Source organism: Micropterus salmoides, unplaced genomic scaffold (genome assembly GCF_014851395.1).
Source record: "Micropterus salmoides isolate LMB-PRFRI ecotype aquatic unplaced genomic scaffold, ASM1485139v1 Ms_hic_scaffold_13, whole genome shotgun sequence".
NCBI classification, from domain to species: Eukaryota; Metazoa; Chordata; class Actinopteri; order Centrarchiformes; family Centrarchidae; genus Micropterus; species Micropterus salmoides.
In genome coordinates, this window is record NW_024040374.1 from 17,414,910 (window position 1) to 17,435,961 (window position 21,052).

The 21,052-nt window shown below is 39.0% G+C and overlaps 2 protein-coding genes across 2 annotated transcripts in view; both read right to left on the reverse strand.

Moving 5' to 3' along the window:
* cers1 (ceramide synthase 1) overlaps positions 1-12,790 on the reverse strand; it is a 28,860-nt gene extending 16,070 nt beyond the window's left edge. Inside the window, exon 1 of the mRNA XM_038715879.1 lies at positions 11,619-12,790. Within this exon, the coding sequence (XP_038571807.1) occupies positions 11,619-11,858 (240 nt within the window). The 5' untranslated portion in view covers positions 11,859-12,790. The remainder of the gene's footprint in view (positions 1-11,618) is intronic.
* A 298-nt stretch (positions 12,791-13,088) lies between these two features.
* On the reverse strand, positions 13,089-20,807 carry LOC119900699 (coatomer subunit epsilon-like). The gene is made up of 10 exons (XM_038715880.1): positions 20,649-20,807; positions 20,442-20,504; positions 20,180-20,280; positions 19,470-19,622; positions 18,604-18,657; positions 18,316-18,397; positions 17,740-17,895; positions 14,514-14,582; positions 13,747-13,821; positions 13,089-13,407 (listed from the first exon to the last, which is right to left on the reverse strand). The coding sequence occupies exons 1-10, from the start codon at positions 20,748-20,750 to the stop codon at positions 13,354-13,356; spliced, it is 909 nt and encodes a 302-aa protein (XP_038571808.1). The 5' UTR covers positions 20,751-20,807; the 3' UTR covers positions 13,089-13,353.
* Positions 20,808-21,052: the final 245 nt, after the last annotated feature.

Below are 21,052 nucleotides of genomic sequence, written 5' to 3' on the forward strand. Positions count from 1 at the left end.
GTGCAGAAACAGTGACAGTGTTACAGACTCTTTGTTTACATTTTCCATGCCATCTGTCAGTGGCCAAGTCACAATAACTTATGGTTTTACTAAATAATTAAGTAAATATAATTTCTTTATATATCTACTCAAAGTAATCTCATTTCTTGAATGGCTACTCTGCTGTCTCAGAAGACAACATCTTTTGTGCTGCATCAGCCACCGTAGCTGTCCTACGCTCATTGAAAGGTTAGGGGGCAGTGGCAGACTGGACAGTTGGTACAATTCACAACCCTCACCACTAGATGCCACTAAAATTTACGCACAGATGCACCTAGATAACCAAGCTTGCTAGCACCATCGTTTCGTCCAAATTTCATCACTTCTGGTGCCACTGGTTGCAAAAAATCAACATGGCGGCAGTCAAACTGCCTAACTCGAGGCTTCAAAGCATCAGTCCACAAACCGATGGGTGACGTCACGGTGACTACGTCCACTTTTTTAATACAATCAATGATTCTCATCCCTGCAAACAAAGGGCTTAATTGTTACTGTTATGTAGTGGAAGTTGCTATTTTATATTGGATGAGCCATATGATACATATCTTTGGGTCAGCCTTTGAAGAAAATTCGTACTATGCCATATTTACCCCTTTTTATACTGATTAATTTTTATTAACATGTTCACACTGTATGCAAGGTCTGAAAATGCACCCGTAGTGAAGTGTGCAAGAAAACAAAGATATACCTTCTTTTGAGAAATGAGCCCAATGATATGGACATTGAGTTAGACAGTTAAACAGTTTTTTCCATTCCAACAAAAAGAACAGACTACCGGACTAATTCAGGATCAAACAGCACAAGATGTTTTCTGTCTTTCCATGTGGATGTTGGTGAACAGCTGGCACACCAGAAACACTCACTGCTCCAGTCCAACATTGATGGTATACTGATACCAAAACCAGAGACTGGGCTGAAAATTTTAACTTGATTTGATTATAAACAAACATACTAGAAAATGCTCCGCCGCCACTGAGCAAACTCATTTGCACAGAAGTACGTGACTGAATGAGCCATCTGTGAGACTGACAGTCTGCAGCAGGTGTCTATTTGACTGACTTTTCTGACCATCACATATTAAGCAAATTTTCAGGCCCCCTGCTGACTTTCTTTATTAAAAATTGAGAAATGTAAAATAAAGGCTTTTGCAGATCATAAAAAGTCTTGAAGCCGTTTTAGAATTAGATTGTTTGAATTAAGGTTCACAAAACATCTTTAATACTATAAAACACAGCATTGAAGTCTTTGAATCTGTTGTAAGTTGATTGGTATGGTAAATGCAACTATTACACACGACTTCATCTGGCTCTCGCAGCAAGGGAACTGGCAAATACCTGAGTCAAAACTAAACCTACAACTGTTTCAGTTCCTGCTGTATAAACATATTAATTATATTCAAATAGGGAATGGTTTAAAGCCTTTCTGACTTGTTTGTGCGGGCATGCATGATTTTCCAGCACACAAAGTATGTGTCACTATTTGTGTGTGAGAGCGAGAGCAAGAGCAGGTGTACCTGTTTGGAGCAGGTTAGTTAATCCCATTGAAGGCATTAACCCTATACTTGCCCGTTAAGTGAAATGAACATGGCCTTCAGAGCAAAAGCATTAGGTTAAAACCATAGACTGTATATTCATGTATATACATTTTGTCGAGGCTTTTCAACACTACAGTGAAAGTGGGATATTCAAAAAACTAAAATCAGCTGCTAGCCCTTAAAAAGCATAACATTTACAGAGCTGCACATTTTCACACCTGCCTTAAAACACAGAGAAAACTGTGAGGCCATCACCTGCTGTACAACAACGGACCCTTATCGATCACAGTTTCACAATAAGTAGTAAATAACGACATAACAGTGTCTTCAGCTCGTCGTATTTGATTAAACTCTGTAGTGATGTGCAATACACAAATATCTTCGTTATCTGTGGCTAAACAGTGGCGTTTCCTCACATACCACAGTGAGCACATTGTTCACAGGCAAAACTGTGTCCTGGTACTTTTTATTCTCAAGTCTAAATTGTAATATCGCTTTATAAATCAGTCAGTAAATGGGAGTACAAATTATTTAGTTGGGCCAAAGTAATGATCAGAAAGCCTAACATACTATAATGCAGGAGAGACTGCTGCAAGAACAGTGTTCATCCACCTCATTCACATTTAATGAGCTTCCTAATCATATTGAACACATGATAGCAACATGAATCAACATGAACGTCTTGGGCTACTTGGAAAATGTATCATGCAAAATTGTATTTGGCATTGGCTAATTCCTGAGCCATTTCCCATGTATCACAAACATTCATTCACCATGCTGTTCCATTCTGGCTGAAGATGGTACATTTGTCCACTCCGCAGGGACAAATGGAACATTATTTTCCTACCCTGTTACATTTACTGCCCAGACAACAGAAACAGCCAACAGCAGTACACACACACACACACACACAAAATACAGTAAACTAAGTATTTAAAGTTGTACATCCACTTCTTCATTTTGCTATGAGCAGAGAACATGAAGCTTGTGATGAGTCACATCATATGGTTTTTATTTGCATCTGGTGACTACCATACTGGGGAGTATATAATTATTATAGCGCTGTCTCTGCCATTATCTATGTTCCCACACTGCGAAAGAACAACACTTTTATGTGAATACAATACAATTTAAAATGTCTGCAATGGTTAAAGCAACAGAAAGAGGAGTAGACAAATAAAGGTACAGTCTCAGTGGAGTGTTAAGATATTCACTCAAGCTGCTCCAAACCAGAAGACATCTGGTTGTCATTCATAATTTACTATCCATGCCGTTGGCAATGACGAATGATACACTATGGTGTATAAATGCATGTGTGTGTGTGTGTTTGTGTATGTGTGCATCAACAGGCGGTGGTTTATGAACTCACCATAATTATCCACCTACAGATAATCTAAATCTACCATAAAACACACATTTATAGACAGACAGCAATGTTGCCTGCTGAAGAAAGGAAAATCTATTTGATGACATACTAAAATGTTTTCTTTAGATACTTTTTTAGTGAACTAATGGCTCTGTAACTAATATATTTGGTCTGCATATCGTCATGCAATTGTCTTCAAAAGGTAGCTGAATAATAAACAGCAGACTCTGGAAACCTCCCTGTGAGTCTGTCCAGCCCATTCAAAAATATTATACAATATAAATTAATGATGTATTGTGGAATATATAAAATAGTTACGTTCAAAATAAAAGTCAAATATCAATGAACTGTTCCACAAATGCCAGAATTTCAGCAATCTGAAATAATATAAGTTGTGATACTGAATTACAGAAGGGTTAGGGTTACAGAAACCCTATAAATATATAAAAAGAGCACTTTAAGATTCAGTACAGTATCATATTGAGATATCCCTGTTCATTCCCATCTCTAATCGCTGCTAAACACTGGTTACAAGGCCAAGTGACACAACTTGCGTTTGTATCTCAAACAGGCCAGAATCTTCTACAAGACTGGGAAGCTCGGCCCAGGCCGGTGATTACGCCTCCACAGACTGGCCTCATTACACTAATTAGTTGTTAAATAATGATCTGATGTCTGGATTAGGGTTAGGTTTTTGGTTCAGGTAGGACCATACAGTCTATGTGTAGGTCTTACAGCAAGGAATAAGGCAAACCAACTTAGCTGGGTTTGGTGGTATTGTTATACGGCAGGACTATAGACCTTTGCAGTTATTCAAACAATGTAATCCTGTTTTTATTTTATCTTTAATTCACTTTGATTTAAAAAAAAAAATACAACAATTAATTTCTCCATTAAGAATGCCTTGTAAATAGGTCACTTTAAATCTCAGTAAAATGTTGATCTTAAAATCACCATTATCATTATGTAATATACATATATAACATAAGACGGTTTAATACTTTTTTAGATATTTAAATTTCACTTGGCTTTCACAGACTTTTAAAGACTCTATATACTGTCTGTCATAGCTGATCACAGTCTCCAAAACAACTCAAACAACCTTTAAATAATCTGAATTTTTACAGAGGGGAGACATCCCTATCAGAAGATGTTTGTCATTCATTGCCAAAATGCCACATCTTTCAGGGGCTTTTGAAGTGTGATGAAGACAGTATGGTCCATGCAGTCTCTCTGAGTCACACGTTGGCTACAGTAATTTTGCTAGAACAACCTCTGTAATCGCTGTCACATGTGACAAGACGAAGAAGAAAAAATGCAAAGGGCAGAATGTAGTAGATCTGAGAAAGGTTAGAAAGTTGAGATAAAGTGAACAGAGGGGGAGAGAGGGTGGAGGCAAACAAGAAATCAACCATTCTGATCACATTTAGTATAGGAAGCTGCACCCTCTCTGATTTTGAGTCCATGTGGATTTACCAGTCTATTCCACAGACAGCGTGAGAGAGAAAGACTGGGATGGGAAACTGATCTAATTAATAATCTTAAGATTTCTTCTAGAGTGATCCTGTGGACTTCAAAGCCACACACACACACACACACACACACACACACACACACACACACACACACAGTCTATAACACAAACAAACAAACATGGCCTAAAAGTGTATGAGCAGACCAAATGAGCTTTGGGTTTCTTCTTCAGTTTTTGGTTTTCACACACTGTACACAGAGTGTGCTTGTTAGAAGAGAGACAGCTGCCAAGTGTGAAACCTGCCGTGACAGTGTGTTTTTTGTCTAATGACAGCCTGTCCGCTGGGTCTATCTGGAGGCAAGTAAGTGAGACAGAAAGAGAGAGGAAGAAGAAGAAGATTGAGAGGCTGATGCTCCCTCAATAGCTCCATTATTTTATTTTATTATTTTACAAAATCTGGGGTCAGTCCAGTTAGCTCACCTGGTAGAGCATGTGGACCATGTCCAAGAATAAGTCCTTACCACAGTCCAGGGGTTTGATTCCAGCCTACTTCCCTTTGCTGCATGTCGTGTCTTTCTCTTCAGCTGTTTCTATCAAATATTGGCAAAAAGCCCCCAAAAATATTTTACAATACCTGGGACCCATTAACAAACTATGTGAATAGTTTACCTAGCCTGGAACTACTAACTCAGGCCTCTACGGGGGTCTGTCCCATCTATAACTAAATACTCTATGATGCATCTGTTTTTTTTGTGTTGTCTGTTTGTGATGTTGATTAAGGGAAAAGATAATCTCTATAAAAGACTACCAGGCTGGCCACAGCAGCTCTGTAGCGGTCAAGGCCTCATAGCACATTCCAGTTGCCCAGAAGAGTCTGACTGTCACAGTCAGCAAACAGAGCTGATTCATGATCCTGCTTTGTAGCTGGATGATACATGTGGCTGCTTTGGCTCTGATTCATCATGTTATAGTGCACAACCCTCCCTCCTGTTGTTCCTCCCTTCAACAACAACTTCATCCTCATACTAAACTGTAGTGTATGTCAGTGTCTTCTACAAACTGTGTCATTAAGTAATGAATACATCAAATGTGGAGAGTTTCTGAACACACCGGCAGTGTTGTGTGCTGCCCGCTGTCTTAACAAATAACATTTGCTGAATGATGCTACAACATAGATGTTCAATTAGTGTCAAAATAGTTAATATAACAGGTCCACATGCTTCAAAAAGGCAGGTACATGGAGCCAGCTGCTAAACTTAACGTCAAGCCACCAAATACGTCAGTAGGAAATGTGAACTGGACAGCTTGCCGCTGAGTGCATTACAAGTTGGAACAACACTGCAGGCAACTCAGCATCAGTACACAAATCCATCAGACCATTACCTTTCTGCAGACACACAAGGTTAGGAACGTATTGTGGCACTGAAATAAGGCATGCTATAATCTAAACATTACCAAAAGACTTCTATCACAGGGAAGAATTGTGATTAATTGAAGCACAATCTCTGTGTGGGAAACAGTGTGGCTGACAGTTTTGTGAATGCATACAAGCTCTGTGTTTATGATGTATGACGTGCTGATGCACACAGACCAATAGATCACGTGTCATGTGATGGCCAAAGTGCTGCCCACTTATATGCTATGGGATAATAAATTAGATAGCTGAGGAAAGGACTAATAATAATCAAACTTCATAACAACTGCTCGCAATCAGTGTCAACATTACAAGCAAGTTTCACCTGAACAGACAGCACTTCCCCTTCACCAAAAGTCCAGTATCAGGTTTCTCTACTAGCTCTAATGCACAACAATGAGCAGGGGATTTGTGGAACGTGATCTGGGATCTGTGGTTGGGGACCTTGTCAAACCTCAGGCTTCCTTCACACTGTTGCTGTGTTTTTTGTCAAGATTGAGCAGCTAGTATTTTCTCTTTCAAAAAACATGCTTTCATGCTGCTGGATATAAAAGTCAGGAAGTGAAAGTAAAAGCTGCATACATGTGTGGGACAAGATGCATCATTTTACCAACATATGCATGTGTGAGGGTATATGTGCAATTGCATTAATGATTGGCTGCTGCATGCAGAGTCAGCAGGCCTGGTCTCTGCTAACCTCTCAGCACATTACTGTTGTAAAGTATCATCAGTTTGTGTCCACTCTCTCATTCACTGACGATTTGCATTAAAACACAGACATATGTATCTGTGACCTCACACGCCCAGTGTTTCCTCTATATGCGGTGCGCCGCTGCTGAATCATGACCGCCACTACTAAAATTTCCCACGATCATTAAACTATGCGCTACAAATGTTTACACTCGCACACTGTGCGAGCACGGCAGCACTCAATGCTCGGCTCGCTTCCTCTTCTCGTTCTTGCAGAACCTACGTGTCAGATGGTGATATAAGAGCAGCAACGTAACTCTAAATCAGGAGGTGCGTAGCGAGTGTTTGATTGTCCGAGCGGCAGAAAGTGACGGTGAACGCGAGCAGAGGAAAATATTCTGGCAGTAAATGTACGTTGTCTGTTACAAGTCTGTTGTTTCCAACCTGCTGGAAAAGTGAAGCCGGTTAGCGCTAAGTTAGCTAACATCTCCCCTCCTCTTCAGACTGCTCAGCTGAGCAGGAAAGCTTCTACAGCAGCTACACAGCTGCTATGTAACTTAACATTAGCTCAATTTATAGAAAGTAACTGGAAGCTGTATTTTATTACTGCCTACTTGTCCAATGTTGAGAACATCAGGTACAAACTTAGACTAAACTGACGTAGCCTGCAGCTCTGTCCTGTACAGACTGATTCAATTATTTTTCAGTTTTCAGTCTGAAAAAGTGATTTTGGAAAAGAAAGGACGGAAGTGACTGAAGGAGCTGAAGTTAGTAAAGCTAATTAGTGATGCAAACTAGTCCTTTTAAGCTAATGAGGAGATATTTCCTTTTGGATTTCAATGTGCAAATAAAATACACCTCAGAAGGGAGGAGGTTTCTCATGTTGCCTATTTTTTATATTAATGTCTACAGACTAATGTCAGAAGCTATAAAATGAAAAAAAGGCAAACATAAGGCAAACATGAACAGTCGTATCTATAATGATTCTGAGGTCATATTAACAGGGTTTTCCTGCCGTTAAGGCTTAGAGGTGATGCCCAAAACATGCTGTGCCATCAATGTGAAATCACTGTGGAGCAACAGAACCAACCAAATTACTTTCTCCAGATCTAAAGGTTGTAGTTCCTCCAGTAGACTGATCTTTGGGTGCTGTTTATTTATTATGTGCTCGAGCTTTGTCAACTATTTGTTCAGAGATATGGTGAAAATAATGCCCCAATATGATGTGAAATTACATATTTATCATTTGAAAACATAAAATTTTGGGGGTGATGTTTGTCCTGCCCCGCTGCTGAAAAAATCCTAGAGGAAACACTGCACCCCCCATAAACGCAAACAACCACATGCATCATAAATGCAATGCACAACTCATAAACCACAAACCAATTTAACCCGTGTGACAAACGTGTGTGTAGAGTGAAACTAAAAAGTGGAAGGAGTACAGCAACATTCACACTTTAGAATATGACACTGTATTTGGAATTTCGATATTTGTCACTGTTTACCTGAGAAAAAATTAAACACTTAACTTGGTGAGAGAAGGTGAGTGTGTTTGGGGTGGGGATGATCCCTGTGCACAGTACTGCGTGAGTGGTTTTCAGGTTTTACTATGATCAAGTGTACTGTACAAATTAGAGCAGCACCTATGCAGGTTGAGTTAAACACAACTTGTTGGTAAGCCACTTGAGCTCTACAGTTACATAAAGCCACTGTGGTACATCATAATCTCCATTGGCCAACTGATATTGGCATTTTAAAATTGTAAACAAAATGTTTCCTTTAATTAGTTAAGTCGGTGTTAAGTCGGCTCTGTTTTGTATTTTATGGACTCTTCTTTATGTGTGATATGAATTGGGTGTTTATTGTAATAAAAAATTGAGCCAGGGGAGTGGGAAAAAGACTAACTAACTAACTTAAATTTATGAGAAACAAATAATGAAAAATCTACAAGTTAAAAACTTAAATATTCTCTGACATTATAGTCATACATTTATGAGAGAAACTCAAAAATAGTGATTTTAGCCAAAATCACAATATTATCAACCGCACTTTAGAGACTTTGCTGTGAATTTGGTGTATTAGATGAACACTAGCGTGAATGGGATTTTTTGTGACTTTAATTTCAGGAAATTTCCATGTTGTAAATTTACCCATTTCATCTATGAATTATTAACCCTCATTCTAGTATTTTTTGGACACTCAATCTAAAAATGTGAAAAGGCTTGGGCTCTGCTCACCTCTCAGCCTTCTTCTCCAGTCCTTCTCTCGCTCTGTCTTCCTTCTCTGTTTATCTTAATCACCCCATCTCCTCTTCTCTAACCCTGTATCATCATCCACTGAGGCTTTGCATTAATACAGTAGCATGCATACACCTCAGAAATTAGCCGTATAATTAATTAAGATCTCCTCCCTAAATCACAGAGGCTGCAGGGCTCGCTGTATAAATGTAATGCTGTTGTGTTAAGAATAACTTCATTTCAGCTGCAAGCCCAGTGGATCAAGTCAAGATGAAATCTAAAAATAATACATCAAGTGTTATGTATTAATAGTTCTCATTAACACTGAGTTCAGATGTAACGTATGGGAAACACTGCACATTGATAGATTTATATTGTTACTGAATTGACAAGCTGTGATTATAACTCTTCTCAAATCTATTAGGAGTCCACAGTGGACTCTTTTGACGTCTCACACTTGTGTAGGTTATTGTAACCAGGTTTGGCTGCCTTCATTGTGCTCCCCTGGCTGAGTACAGCAACCTAAGCATACAACACAGTCAAATAATTATTCAAGTATTGCTCAGACTGTTTTCATATTTAGAACCTAACTGCACAGTGGAAAATGCAGACCAGAGTAAGTGGAGATGTTAAATGGGTCAACGTTCATTCTTTACACATGACTGGGAGTATACTGTAAGTAAGAAAAGAGGATTTGTTTGTTTCTCTGGTTTTGTGAGTGCACATCGTCAAATAACTAAAGAATGCCATGATTTTCTACTCCATGGCGGCAGCAGTCTGTTGGTCTCATTTCCAAAAATATAATGTAGATGCAACAGTTCAAATGTGTAATGTGCGATAATGATCATATACAGTCCCCTCCAAAAGTATTGGAAAGGTAATGCAAATTCCTTTGTTTTTGTTGTTCACTGAAGACATTTGGGTTTAAGATCAAAAGATGAGTATGAGACAAGAGTTCAGAATTTCAACTTTCATTTCATGGTACTCACATTGAGATGTGTTAAACAACTCAGGACATACTACCCTTTGTTTCAACATGTCCATTTTTCAATTGAGCAAAACTATTGGAAAATGTGACTGACAGATGTTTCTTGTTGCCCAGATGTTGCCTTTTAGGTTGATTGTCCAAACATTAAATAGCTCTGCATGACTAGTCCAAGCCCCGCGACCCTGTACGCAGGATAAGCGGTTGACGATGGATGGATGGATGGATGGACTAGTCTAAGTTTTCATCCTTGGTTCAAACCTATAAAGACTGCATTTCCAGTTAAAAAGGATAAACCAACATGAAGACCAGAGAGCTGTCTATGGGAGAAAAGCAAGCCATTGTTAAGGAAAATCGACCAGAGCCATTCGACAAACATTAGGCATAGCAAGCACAACAATTTGTAATGTCCTGAAAAAGAAATAAACTACTGGTGTACTGAGAGGTCGGCCAAGGAAAACAACAGTAGTTGCTGACAGAAATATCGTGAGAGCTGTGAAGAAAATCCTCAAAACATCAGTAAGTGACATCACCAACGACCTCCACAGTGCAGGGGTGAAGGTATCACAATCCAATGTTAGAAGAAGACTCAAAGAGCAGAAATATAGAGGCCACACCACAAGATGCAAACCACTCATCAGCAGTAAGAATCGGAAGGTTCTGCAACACAATCTTATGGACTGATGAGACCAAGATTAATCTCTACCAAAGCGATGGAAAGGCCAAAGTGTGGAGAAAGAAAGGAACTGCTTATGCTTAAACAACAAGCACTAAAGAAGCTGCGGCAAAAGCCTGGAATAGCATCACAAATGAAGAATGCAACAGTTTGGTGATGTCGATGGGTCGCAGGCTTGAGGCAGTTATTGCAAGCAAGGGTTATGCCACCAAATATTAAATGTTATTTACTTGAAGATTATTTATTCCTTTACTTTTGCTCACCTAAGAATGCTGTGGTCTAATACAAACGCTGATATGTCCTAAGTTGTTTAACACATCTAGATGTGAATACCAGGAAATGAAAGCTGAAATTCTGAACTCTTGTCTCATACTCATCTTTTGATTGATTGACTTTCTTAAACCCAAATGTCTTCAGTGAACAACAAAAACACAGGAATTTGCCTTACCGTTCCAATACTTTTGGAGGGGACTGTATACACAGTGGGACGCTATGAATTTGTCCAAAAACTGAGGTAGCCATTCCTTTGCCAAATATATAGGTACTACTGCAAATCCATAAGCATAAATTAATAATAGCAAATTCATAATATTTTTGCATCAATGTGAAGAAACACAATTTTGATTTACTGGATTTGTCAAAAACATTTATTCCTTTCAGGTTATTGTGGTCATTCAGTTTCCTTGATTTTCCAGAAAAACAAACAAAAGTTTTATCCACATTGCCCACCTTTGATTTAGGTATATTTCATGTGTAAGTGTGTGAGAGAGAAAGAGATATAGCGGGAAGGGGATGGTGGAAGTCTGCACGTACCATAGTAAAAGAAATTCACAGAAATGAGATGTTATTGTGTTTTGTTTGTATGTATATGTAAACAGTCGTATTTGTTCGCATTCACATTACCGGAAGGAATAAGATGCAAACTGAAGATACAACTCTTTGATTTTAGTCTTAGTCTTTATTGGCTGGGCTCATTATCGACCATCTTTAACTAAAAAATACATACTTCATTATAATCCCTGTCCAGAGCATGGCCTTCAATTACAACTCCTGAGAGATGGGAGGCTCAGAGGCCACACTTCTGCAGTGACGGGTTCTCAATAGATGAGTGAGCTGCTAAGCGCATTAATTAATTAAGGGTGTAAATAAAGCAACCTTGGGGAGCTGGGGGATCAATATGCGTTGCGGTTGTGTGTCACCCACCTGAAACAGACTTTCTGTCAGTCCCCGCCTGACCTGCGTCCACAAAAAGGCGCAAAAGAAGAACAGGGCGATTTCGGTGCAGGTAATGTATGCGTTATCCAGGAGAGTCCGTTTGGAGAGCTCCACGCCGCAGTTACTACAGTCTCTCCACGCACCCAGCATCACCGTGGTGGCTCTGATGACGAGGTCCAAGTATCCCGGCATGGGCTCCACCTCCACCGGCCCGGTGTCCCCGCTCATTGTGGTGCGGTGCACAGACAACAAAAACGTGCAAACCGGAAAAAATAAATACTCCAATTGAGAGACAGAAGGGATGCAGGGTGCAGTACAGCCCAGACGGTGTGGCTTAATCCGTCAACCAGCTTGCTAGCGCCCCTAAAACCAAGCTTAACTAGATAACCAGCTTGACCTGCTCAGTAGCCTAATTCTTTGTTTTCCAAATTAAGACGTGCCCATTTTTATATGGATAGTTTTATTAACTATAGCAGGGACCACCAGGTCTGACCACACATACGGCTATGAGGCTGTATCTGATGAAGCACGTAAAACAATAATTAAATAGGGTTGGAGAATTAATATAGGCCATCAGCGCCTGTCTGATGGCAGTTTCTTCTGATCATCATTCCGTTATACGCTCACGGGCACATCAGCGCGTCCTGGTTAGCCGCCTAGCTAACCCAAGTCATGCGCACAAAACATTGAACGGACCAGCGTTGAAAGGAGCTTCAGAGCTAGCTGTTTGAATAAATTAACTTAAGACGAGATGTAGCGCACATATACAAAAAAGTTAATATCGCATTTTCCAGCGCCAAGCCCAGCCAGCACATGCGATTATTTTGCCACTTACGTCTAGCAGTTTACGTACGTAACGTTACAGTCTCATCTTTCCGTTATTCGCCTTTGATAACGTTACCGTCTGAACCGTTACAGCAGCAGGTTCCCGACAAACCGGCACATATCTCACACGATGTCGCAGCTATTCCAGCTCAGAGAAAATAATAAATATGAATATTATCCTAGGAAGAGGCTGCCCACTCTGCTTCTTCTCCGCCGCCGCTGCTCTGGACCGGTCAACGTGTTCAAAGCTGCGTGTTTGACAAGTGGCGCTTCGCTTTCAATGGGAAGCAACTGGTACGTTAAAAGCACAACCGCGTTTAGTATCTCGAGAGGAAAAACCCGAGGGGGGCGTGACGTAATAAGGGCCGCTATCTTCTGTTTGAATTAGGGTAAAAAAAAGTATGACTTAAAGAGACAGTGCAAGAGTCCACATTAGACACTGCACGTCAAATTAATGTGTCAGGAAGCACCAAAAAAAACACTTTGCATGGGTATGATTAAGAGTCTATGGGGTGGAGCAGTGGATAAGACACATGCATTTGGTGTGGAGACATGGGTTCTGCCACACATCCACTAATGTGTCCCTAAGCAATACACTTAACCCTAGTTATCTCCAAACCAAACAAACACAACACAGGTATTAAACATTTATTATCATTTCAGAGGAATGTTTACATTAAACTTATGTGTTGTTTCCATAGGAGAAATGCAGATTTATAAAGAATGGATACTAAAGGCTGACAGAATCTGATCTGGTTCAAATAACACAGCCAAAGCTTCAATTAAACACACTTTTTCTTACAAGTTAAAATAAACAAATGCAGGTATGCAGGTTAGAAAGACAGAGTATAGAGAATTTATGGTTCATAATTGAGGTGTTACAGTGAAAGCAGATGTCTTATGCTGTGGCGGTGGGAGCGTACTGCATCACTAGTCTGTCAAACTCATTCTCCTGCAGGAAAACAAAGAGCAGAGAAAACAGTTAAACACCAGGACAAATATCTGCCCACGGAAACTGGCAAACTGTTGTGGCATGTTTATGTACATCTGCACTCCAGCGTGATGTGTGACAAAGGCTAGAGATTCAGAGTTCAATGCTCTTGTTGACTCTGCTCCAAGGACACCTGCTGCCCAAATGTCAAAACAACCGAGCCAGGTAATCAAATTATAACACTGATTAAGGTTTATGAAGGTTTGTTAACAAGTGAAAGTGGATTGTGTGAACCTAAACAGCAATGGCCACAGGACAGAGACATACATTAAAAAACAAATGCAAACACAAGAAGGTTACCTTGGCTAAATAATCTTTAAGGTATGGGTGGGATCTGTGTGCATCTTTCAGCTGAGAGAGGTACCGGTTGGTTACCTGTAACACAAGTTAAAATTATTAAAGAGACATAAGTAATAGTGTAATTGAGTAATAATTAGAGTGAAAGAAGAGAGAAACAAATGCTATTCCATTCAGTGCACAGAAGATAAAATAATTAACAACATTTTAATGACTTTTATAGTCTGATAGGACTCACACTGTTACAATGCTTAGCTTAAAACAAAAAAAGTCCATTGAAAAGTTGCTACTTTACCTGAGGATTAGGCTCATTGCCTAAATATGCCCACACAATTCCAGTTAACCTTGCGCGTGATGTGCTAATCAACTGTTATCACAGTCGCAAACTGATGGCTTTGAGTCAATGGTCAGCATTCTACTGCATTACTATCAAATCCATGAAACTTAAGACAGATAATTGAGTGTTTATCTTATGAACTTTGTCTTCCAGGCTGTAAAATTCATACACAGCACTAAACCTGTGGAAGTGCTTAGATGACACTTTTTATGATAGAAGACAAACACAATCAAGAAATTGCCTAGTTGAATGCTTTTGCCAGGTTTCATCAACACATTAAAATTACTGAGTGGAGGATCATGCACTCGAAGTGCAGAGTGTTATTGGACAGAGATTTTATAAGTCGTCTTTCACTGAGGATGAGTTTGTCTAAAGGAAACTGACGGATGCTCAAGTGTTGCCTTCAGTAACAGCTTTGGGTCCAAAGTCTCACCTCAGGAGCTTTGCCCAGGTGCTGGGTCAGCACGATGAGGTTGATCAACGTCTCAGGGTGACTGCTGTCCTGAAGGGGGAAGAAAGACATGATATGAATAGACAGTGAGAGTCGTCCTCACAAAGCAAACTGGCTAGGAAAACATACACAGATGTGGATACACGGCAGTGAAAGATAAAAGTACACTCTATTCAGCTTGTTTCATTTCTTCATGTATATGTAAAACACTGTAACTTCGGTTTCTCTTATTTATTCTACTTATTTCCATTAAAACTTTTGTCTGATTTTGCTAGGACGAACATGAGCAGTGACATCTAAAGTCACATTATACTTTTGTTACGTTATGTCTGTTAGTAAGATAACATCCATGGACAAAAATCACTTTGTAATAATTTAACCAGTAGACTTTGTGTTGTCCATCTGTCGTCAGTGAATGGCCTGACTCAAGAAGCAGCAGTGGGGTATTCCCAAAAATAAGCTCAGAAAAGCCAGACATCTGTGAAAAGCTTCACTTCTTTAACCTAAACAGTTGATTTCAGCCATCTCAGTGTCTGGTTAACTCGGGTCTGACTGTGTGATTGTACAACTTTAAAAAGCAAAACAGACCTGAGTTAGTCAAGCACGGGTCACATCCATTCACAATACAATTGAACAGGGAGGTGCAATATTCACAAAGATAAGACAAAACAGCAAATATTTAACATTTATATAGTATGAATTTTTTTTAAAAAGACAAAGCGACACTATTTTATTCTTGTTGTGTCTTGTGGATAAACACGGTTCAATGGGCAGGTTGTTTAGTACAGGCTATAGCCTACAAAAGAGTGTGTGGTGCCATCTGCTGTTACAATGCGAGTAGTTTTTGTTGAGGGAAGCATCCGCAGAACAGAAAACATTTGGCCTTATTTCTGAGACTTGAGATATCAGAGTGCAAGTCTTAATGCTATTAGAAATAAATAATTGTTTTCTGACAAAGTGATGGCTTTCTTTTCCTTGTCCCTTGTTTTTAGCTGTATGTATGTGTATTTCTATTTCAGTAAGTTGGGAGCCATGAAAAATGTCATATTCCTTATATCTGTACACATACCTGGCTAAAAAAGCTGATTTTGATTCTAAGGGTCATTTGTTTCATCAAGTTTTCTTTGGTTGTCAGTGCAAAGGGTTATTTGTATAATGACTTGTTTGTTTAATTTATTAACTGTAAACCACTGTGTGATGCGTAATTTATTTTTGCTTTATTTGTATATTGACTAATTGATTGTAAACCACTATGTGATGCGTAACTTATTTGTATATCGACTTGTTTATGTTTTACATTGATTGTTGTAAGGCACTTTGTTACCTGTATTGAAAACGGGGTATCCCCAGGATTCTCAAAGTTAAATTTAAGACTTTTTAATACCACCTAGGATGAAATTTGATACCAACTTCACTGCCGTTTAATGAAAAATCTGTATTAATTTTAAGTCTGAGAAAATTATTTTACGAAGTTACATACAAAACATTTTACTGTAATACATTCAAATTTAACACACTATAGCTTGGGGTGTGTTTGTACTTTGATAAGATAAAATGAATCAAGGACATCACATTGTGTTGAAAATTGGTGGGAAGATAAGGGTTCAGATTAGGGGTGTGACAATACACTTAGCTCACATGCACAATTCACAATATTGAATACAAGAAGATATTTTAACACTATTTGATGAAATGTTCAATGCTGAAATATATTTAAATGGGAGTCTGGGGGTCCCCTAGAAATTTTTGAGCACTAAACACTTAATTTCCTGCATTCTGGAGACATTTTCTGCACCAGTTTATAGTAGAATTGTCTTTATTTAAATAAAGTGATTCAGATTTTTAACAATGCATATTTTTTTCTTTTATCTTTAAATTGCATGTTTTCTTATTGCACAAATAAACCGTTCTCAAAGTATTTTCATTAGTTTATTTTAACATTTCTTGTTGCAAGCCATTTTTCACAACATATTTAACAAATGCTTTTAAAAAAGTGATGGAGACATGTCCCCAGTATCCCCAGCGTAAATGACAACTATGTAATGAATACAATATTTGTGCACTAAGAACTCTTAAGGGGTGAAATCAAAAATACAAACAAATTGTGTGGTATGAGTTGTTGCAATTAGTAACACCTTGGCTAGATAAGGTAAAGTAATATAATATGCCAATTTCTGTTTTTCTAAAGCATCTAAAGGCTGCTTGACATATAGTATTATATAGTAATGGGGCGGTGATGGCGCATAGACAAGATGCTTGCCTTTGGTGTGGGAGACTGGGTTCAATTCCCATCCCTCCAGAGCCGTGCGACATGTACAGCAATTGTAAGTTGCGTCAGGTAAATGAATAAATGTAGTATTGGCTTGAAAGCAGCGGCGATAAGAAGTTGGGCTCCGGTTTGTTTTTTCCCTCGTTCAAGTGATCGGCGCATCTGGGTGATGTAAGTTTAATGTGTGTGCGTTAGTTTGATGTTTCCATTCACACAACGTTAGCCTACAACAGCGGCGCAATGCCGACACGGTCCTCGTCTACACACCTGTCTCTCCGTTACTGTTGTAAGATTCAGCGGGTCTTCCAGCTCTGCTGTTCCATTAGTGCTCGCCACAGTGTGACTGGCTCGCACGCCGATCAGCTTGTTGTGCTAACCGCAGCACCACTGCCCTCAGCCTCGTCCGCCAACTTGTACATATCTCTGGCTTTTTGAATTTCACACATTTGTCCATTCTGAGTCGTCGAGCTAACGTTAGTAGCACGTCAGAGACGTTTTCTTTTCTTTTCTAACAAATGACTGATTCGCACAGAGCTGGATGCCAGAGCTCGTGCACCGCGAACACTTCACAGTTCAGAGCGTAAAGCTGAACACTAACGTAAACAGTAACGTTACCTGTACTGCCTGTAACATCAGTGTCACACCAAACGGAGTATATTATGAAGTCTCACACACACAAAGTATTAATTTATGACGTTACGGTATTAATTAAATCCTACAAAAGGACAAGAAAAAATTTAAGACCTTGGTAAACGCAATTTAATACTTTGGTAATGAAATTTAAGACTTTAAAATACTTTTAAGACCCCGCGGGTACCCTGGAAAATTGCTATAAAAATAAAGTTATTATTATTAGATTTGCTTGTTTTAATTGTGCTTACACCAAAATGCATTAAGGTTGTCAGTTAATGTGTGATGAAGAGCCAATTGTCATCTAACCTTGTCAAGTGCCTCCTGTAGCACTCCCTCAGCCTCCTCCCACTTGTTCTGTGCCATGTAACAGGCCGCCTGCCCGTTGAGGAGCAGCAGTGTAGAGGAGTACTTGTCAGACATCTCCTGGAAAATGTAGTAGGCATCCTGCAGCTTCTCGCCACCCTGGAGCAACAAGCAGAATGCAAATAAATGTGGGGTGGAGTGTTGATCAGTGACAATACCAAAAAGCTAATAATAAAAGTGCACAACCCTACTTGTTTGATTGTTTTGTTTACTTATAATTGGTGTCACAGTTCCTTAAAGGTTGGCTTGGGGTAGCTTCAAGGTCAGCACCAAGAATTTCTACAAATCACCCTGTCGGCTAATTATTTCAAACCTGATTGGAGCGTCAGTCAATCACAATACAACTTAGGTGAGGATAACGTGATGAACAGGATTTTAATTCACTTGGTATATGTGCAAACACATACCATTCACTCCAATATGTACGGAGGGTTTACAAATTATTCATGATAGAGCATTTAATTATAAATCAACTACGTGTATCTTGGTTATGTTACGCAAACGTAACTGAATCCTCACCACAGCAATATTAACCCAAGCTGTGGCCAGCTGGGTTAGAGTAGCATCCTCATCCTGCTCCTGCATCTTCTTCAGCTCTTTCCTGTCAATGACAAGAAAATAATGTTAATGGTATTAGAGGAACACTGTGTATACTGTAGCTTTTAAGAGAGTTTACAATGAAGAATATGGACAGTATTTACACAACACATTCAAAACATACCTGGGTGTTTTACATGAGCCTTTGAATAAGAAAGCTTACATAACAATTCAATGTAAACATCATCCACTGTTTGCGTTTTACCCTACCTCGCCAGGTCAACACGATCCAGACTCAGCAACACCTGAATGGTCATTGCCATGCTGCAAAATAAACAAATTTTCAGGTCAGTTTGATTTCATATGGTTGCCTTCACTTTGAAGACAACAGTCTGAAACTGACCAGTGACCCATCAGAGAGAGGTTTGTGGAGAAGACGTGGTAGCCGGGACTTAACAACCCCCTTACTTTGTGTTTTGTATTTTTATTTAATGTTTCTGCCAAACTAAAGATTTTTTTAATGATTCTGGAATGTAAATTTAGCTCATCTTTCGCTTACACACATGCCAACATATTAGCCTTATATTTGACAGCACGGTGAGATCAAGACGTAAGTTATCGTTTTGAGAAAAATCCATATTTCTCTTTCAGTACTCGGGTATGAGTAATCGGTAGTCAGAGTCAGTAATCATCTATGCATCAGGAGCGTCTATTAAACCATAAGTTGTTTTTTTTAAATAAAAAACATTAAAGCTAAAGTGTGTAATGCTGATTTTTATATTATTGTGATAATTATTTTGGTATACAGAAATGTGGTAAAACACAAAAACTGGTTCCATACAATGCTTTTTGGAAATGTAAATATGTTTTGGCAGAATGTCTATTTGAGATGATGTCTAAATTGATCATTTTAGTAATTCTTAAATTTACATTAAGTGGGTGGTTGTTAACATTGAAATGACAGGAACAAGGATGAAACCTCCATTTTTTTAGTAGTTCCAATGGAAGTAATTTATAGTTTGCAAAAAGTAACAGATTATGTTTTCTTTGCTGACATATTTATTTGAAATCAGTTTATATGGTGAACAAAATCTTGCTGAGACATTTTTTAAAGTGAAATCTTCATGCCTTCTTACCACTCCAGGCTTTCTCCTTGGTGCAGGGTCCTGAGAGCAGCATCCGTGTTCATCTCATGGTAGTAGATGGAGGCAGCCATGAGGAGGAAAGTGGTGTTGGTAGCATCCACACTCTTTGCCATCTTCTTGTCTAGATCAGCAACAATAGCATCTCTGCAGGGGGAAAAATAGCAGCAGGAAAATTGTTAAGACAATGAGAGGAATTTTAACTCAAGAGAATCCTTGAATCACAATCAAGTACTAAAGAAGAAGATGAGGCTGGTTAGTAATAAAATAAAATTAATACATTTAAACAATCTGTAACATGGAGATAGATCAATGTTATAAGACAAACTTCCAGCCTCATCTTCTTCTTTAGTACTTGATGATCAAACGCCCACATAGACATTAACTGTATTATTCTATCAAGGTGTGCAGTATGCTAAGAACAGAAAACCCTGGGAAGAAGCAACTACTGTGGTAATATATAACATTATCAAAAGCATGGTTTTCATCAGTCTTGTGTTGAGAACTAGGTTTCTGGTGGATACCCAGTATAATTGTTTAAGTGGTAAACTCAGGTGTGATTGCATATCTGACTGTAATATTTGCTGCTTACTGTTTAGTCTAATTTTGATACTGATCGAAAGACTCCTTGGCTAAAAATTTTAATGAATTTATCGTTCAGCCCCATTCCTATCCCATGTTGACCGTCAAATACAAGCGCTTACCTTTTGCTTTCATTGGATTTATACTCAGCAAACATCCTGACAGCCTGAAGCTCGGGTGGAGAGTTGGCCTTGATATCATCCAGGACAACAGCATACTTCCTCTGCAATAATAGTACAAAACACAACAGGTCAGGGAGGCTGGCTTTTAATCGGCCAAAAACCTGTGACAGCAATGAATAGCCAGTTAGCTAGTTAGCTAGCAGCTAACTTAATGACAAGAAACTAAGCACAGTGACATTCCTACTTGAGAAAATTGGTTTACCTGGGCTATGTATGCTCTGTACAGAAACATGTCCCTTTCAGTCTCCTTCTCGGGTGTTGACGGCTTTAAAGAAAAAACACAGGTAGAAGTTAGAAATATTCATTTTAGCACTGTTGCCAGAAAACACCATTAGTTGCGATGAAGCAGAGAGATAAAGACGAAACAGTATACTTCCAAAGATTCAGCTGATAACAATTCGATACCTACCTTCACCTTTTGAGCCTCGTTAATACACTGCTGATAACTGCCGATATAATAAGCATTTTTCACATCGAAGAGTTCATCCACATCTCCCTGCTGCGCCGCCATGTTGACTACAGAGCTTCCTGACACGTAGCAAAACTACGTCACTTTCCTTCTTTTCCCCTAGGATTGTGGGAGATTGAGTCCAACAACAAAAACGCAGGCGGCTGTTATAGAGCATCAGGGGTAAGTTAATTATAAAGATAGTTCAAATATACTAAAAAGTATTGTTCTTCCCTAAAAATAGCCATATCCTCACGTAGGTACACGACTATGTGTGAATTAATTTGCTTGAATACCAACTATAAATGTACAGCAGTGTTCATTTCGGCCTGTGCTTGCAAACTTAAAACCTGACCTAAAAACAT

Bases quoted from the DNA above. Each gene is read 5' to 3' on its own strand.
- LOC119900699 (XM_038715880.1), bottom strand. From the start codon at position 20,750: ATGGCGGCGCAGCAGGGAGATGTGGATGAACTCTTCGATGTGAAAAAT. The intron at 20,505-20,648 runs GTAGGTATCGAA...TTTTCTTTAAAG, and splicing joins ACGAGGCTCAAAAGGTGAAG to CCGTCAACACCCGAGAAGGA. The intron at 18,658-19,469 runs GTAAGAAGGCAT...TTTATTTTGCAG, and splicing joins CAAGGAGAAAGCCTGGAGTG to CATGGCAATGACCATTCAGG.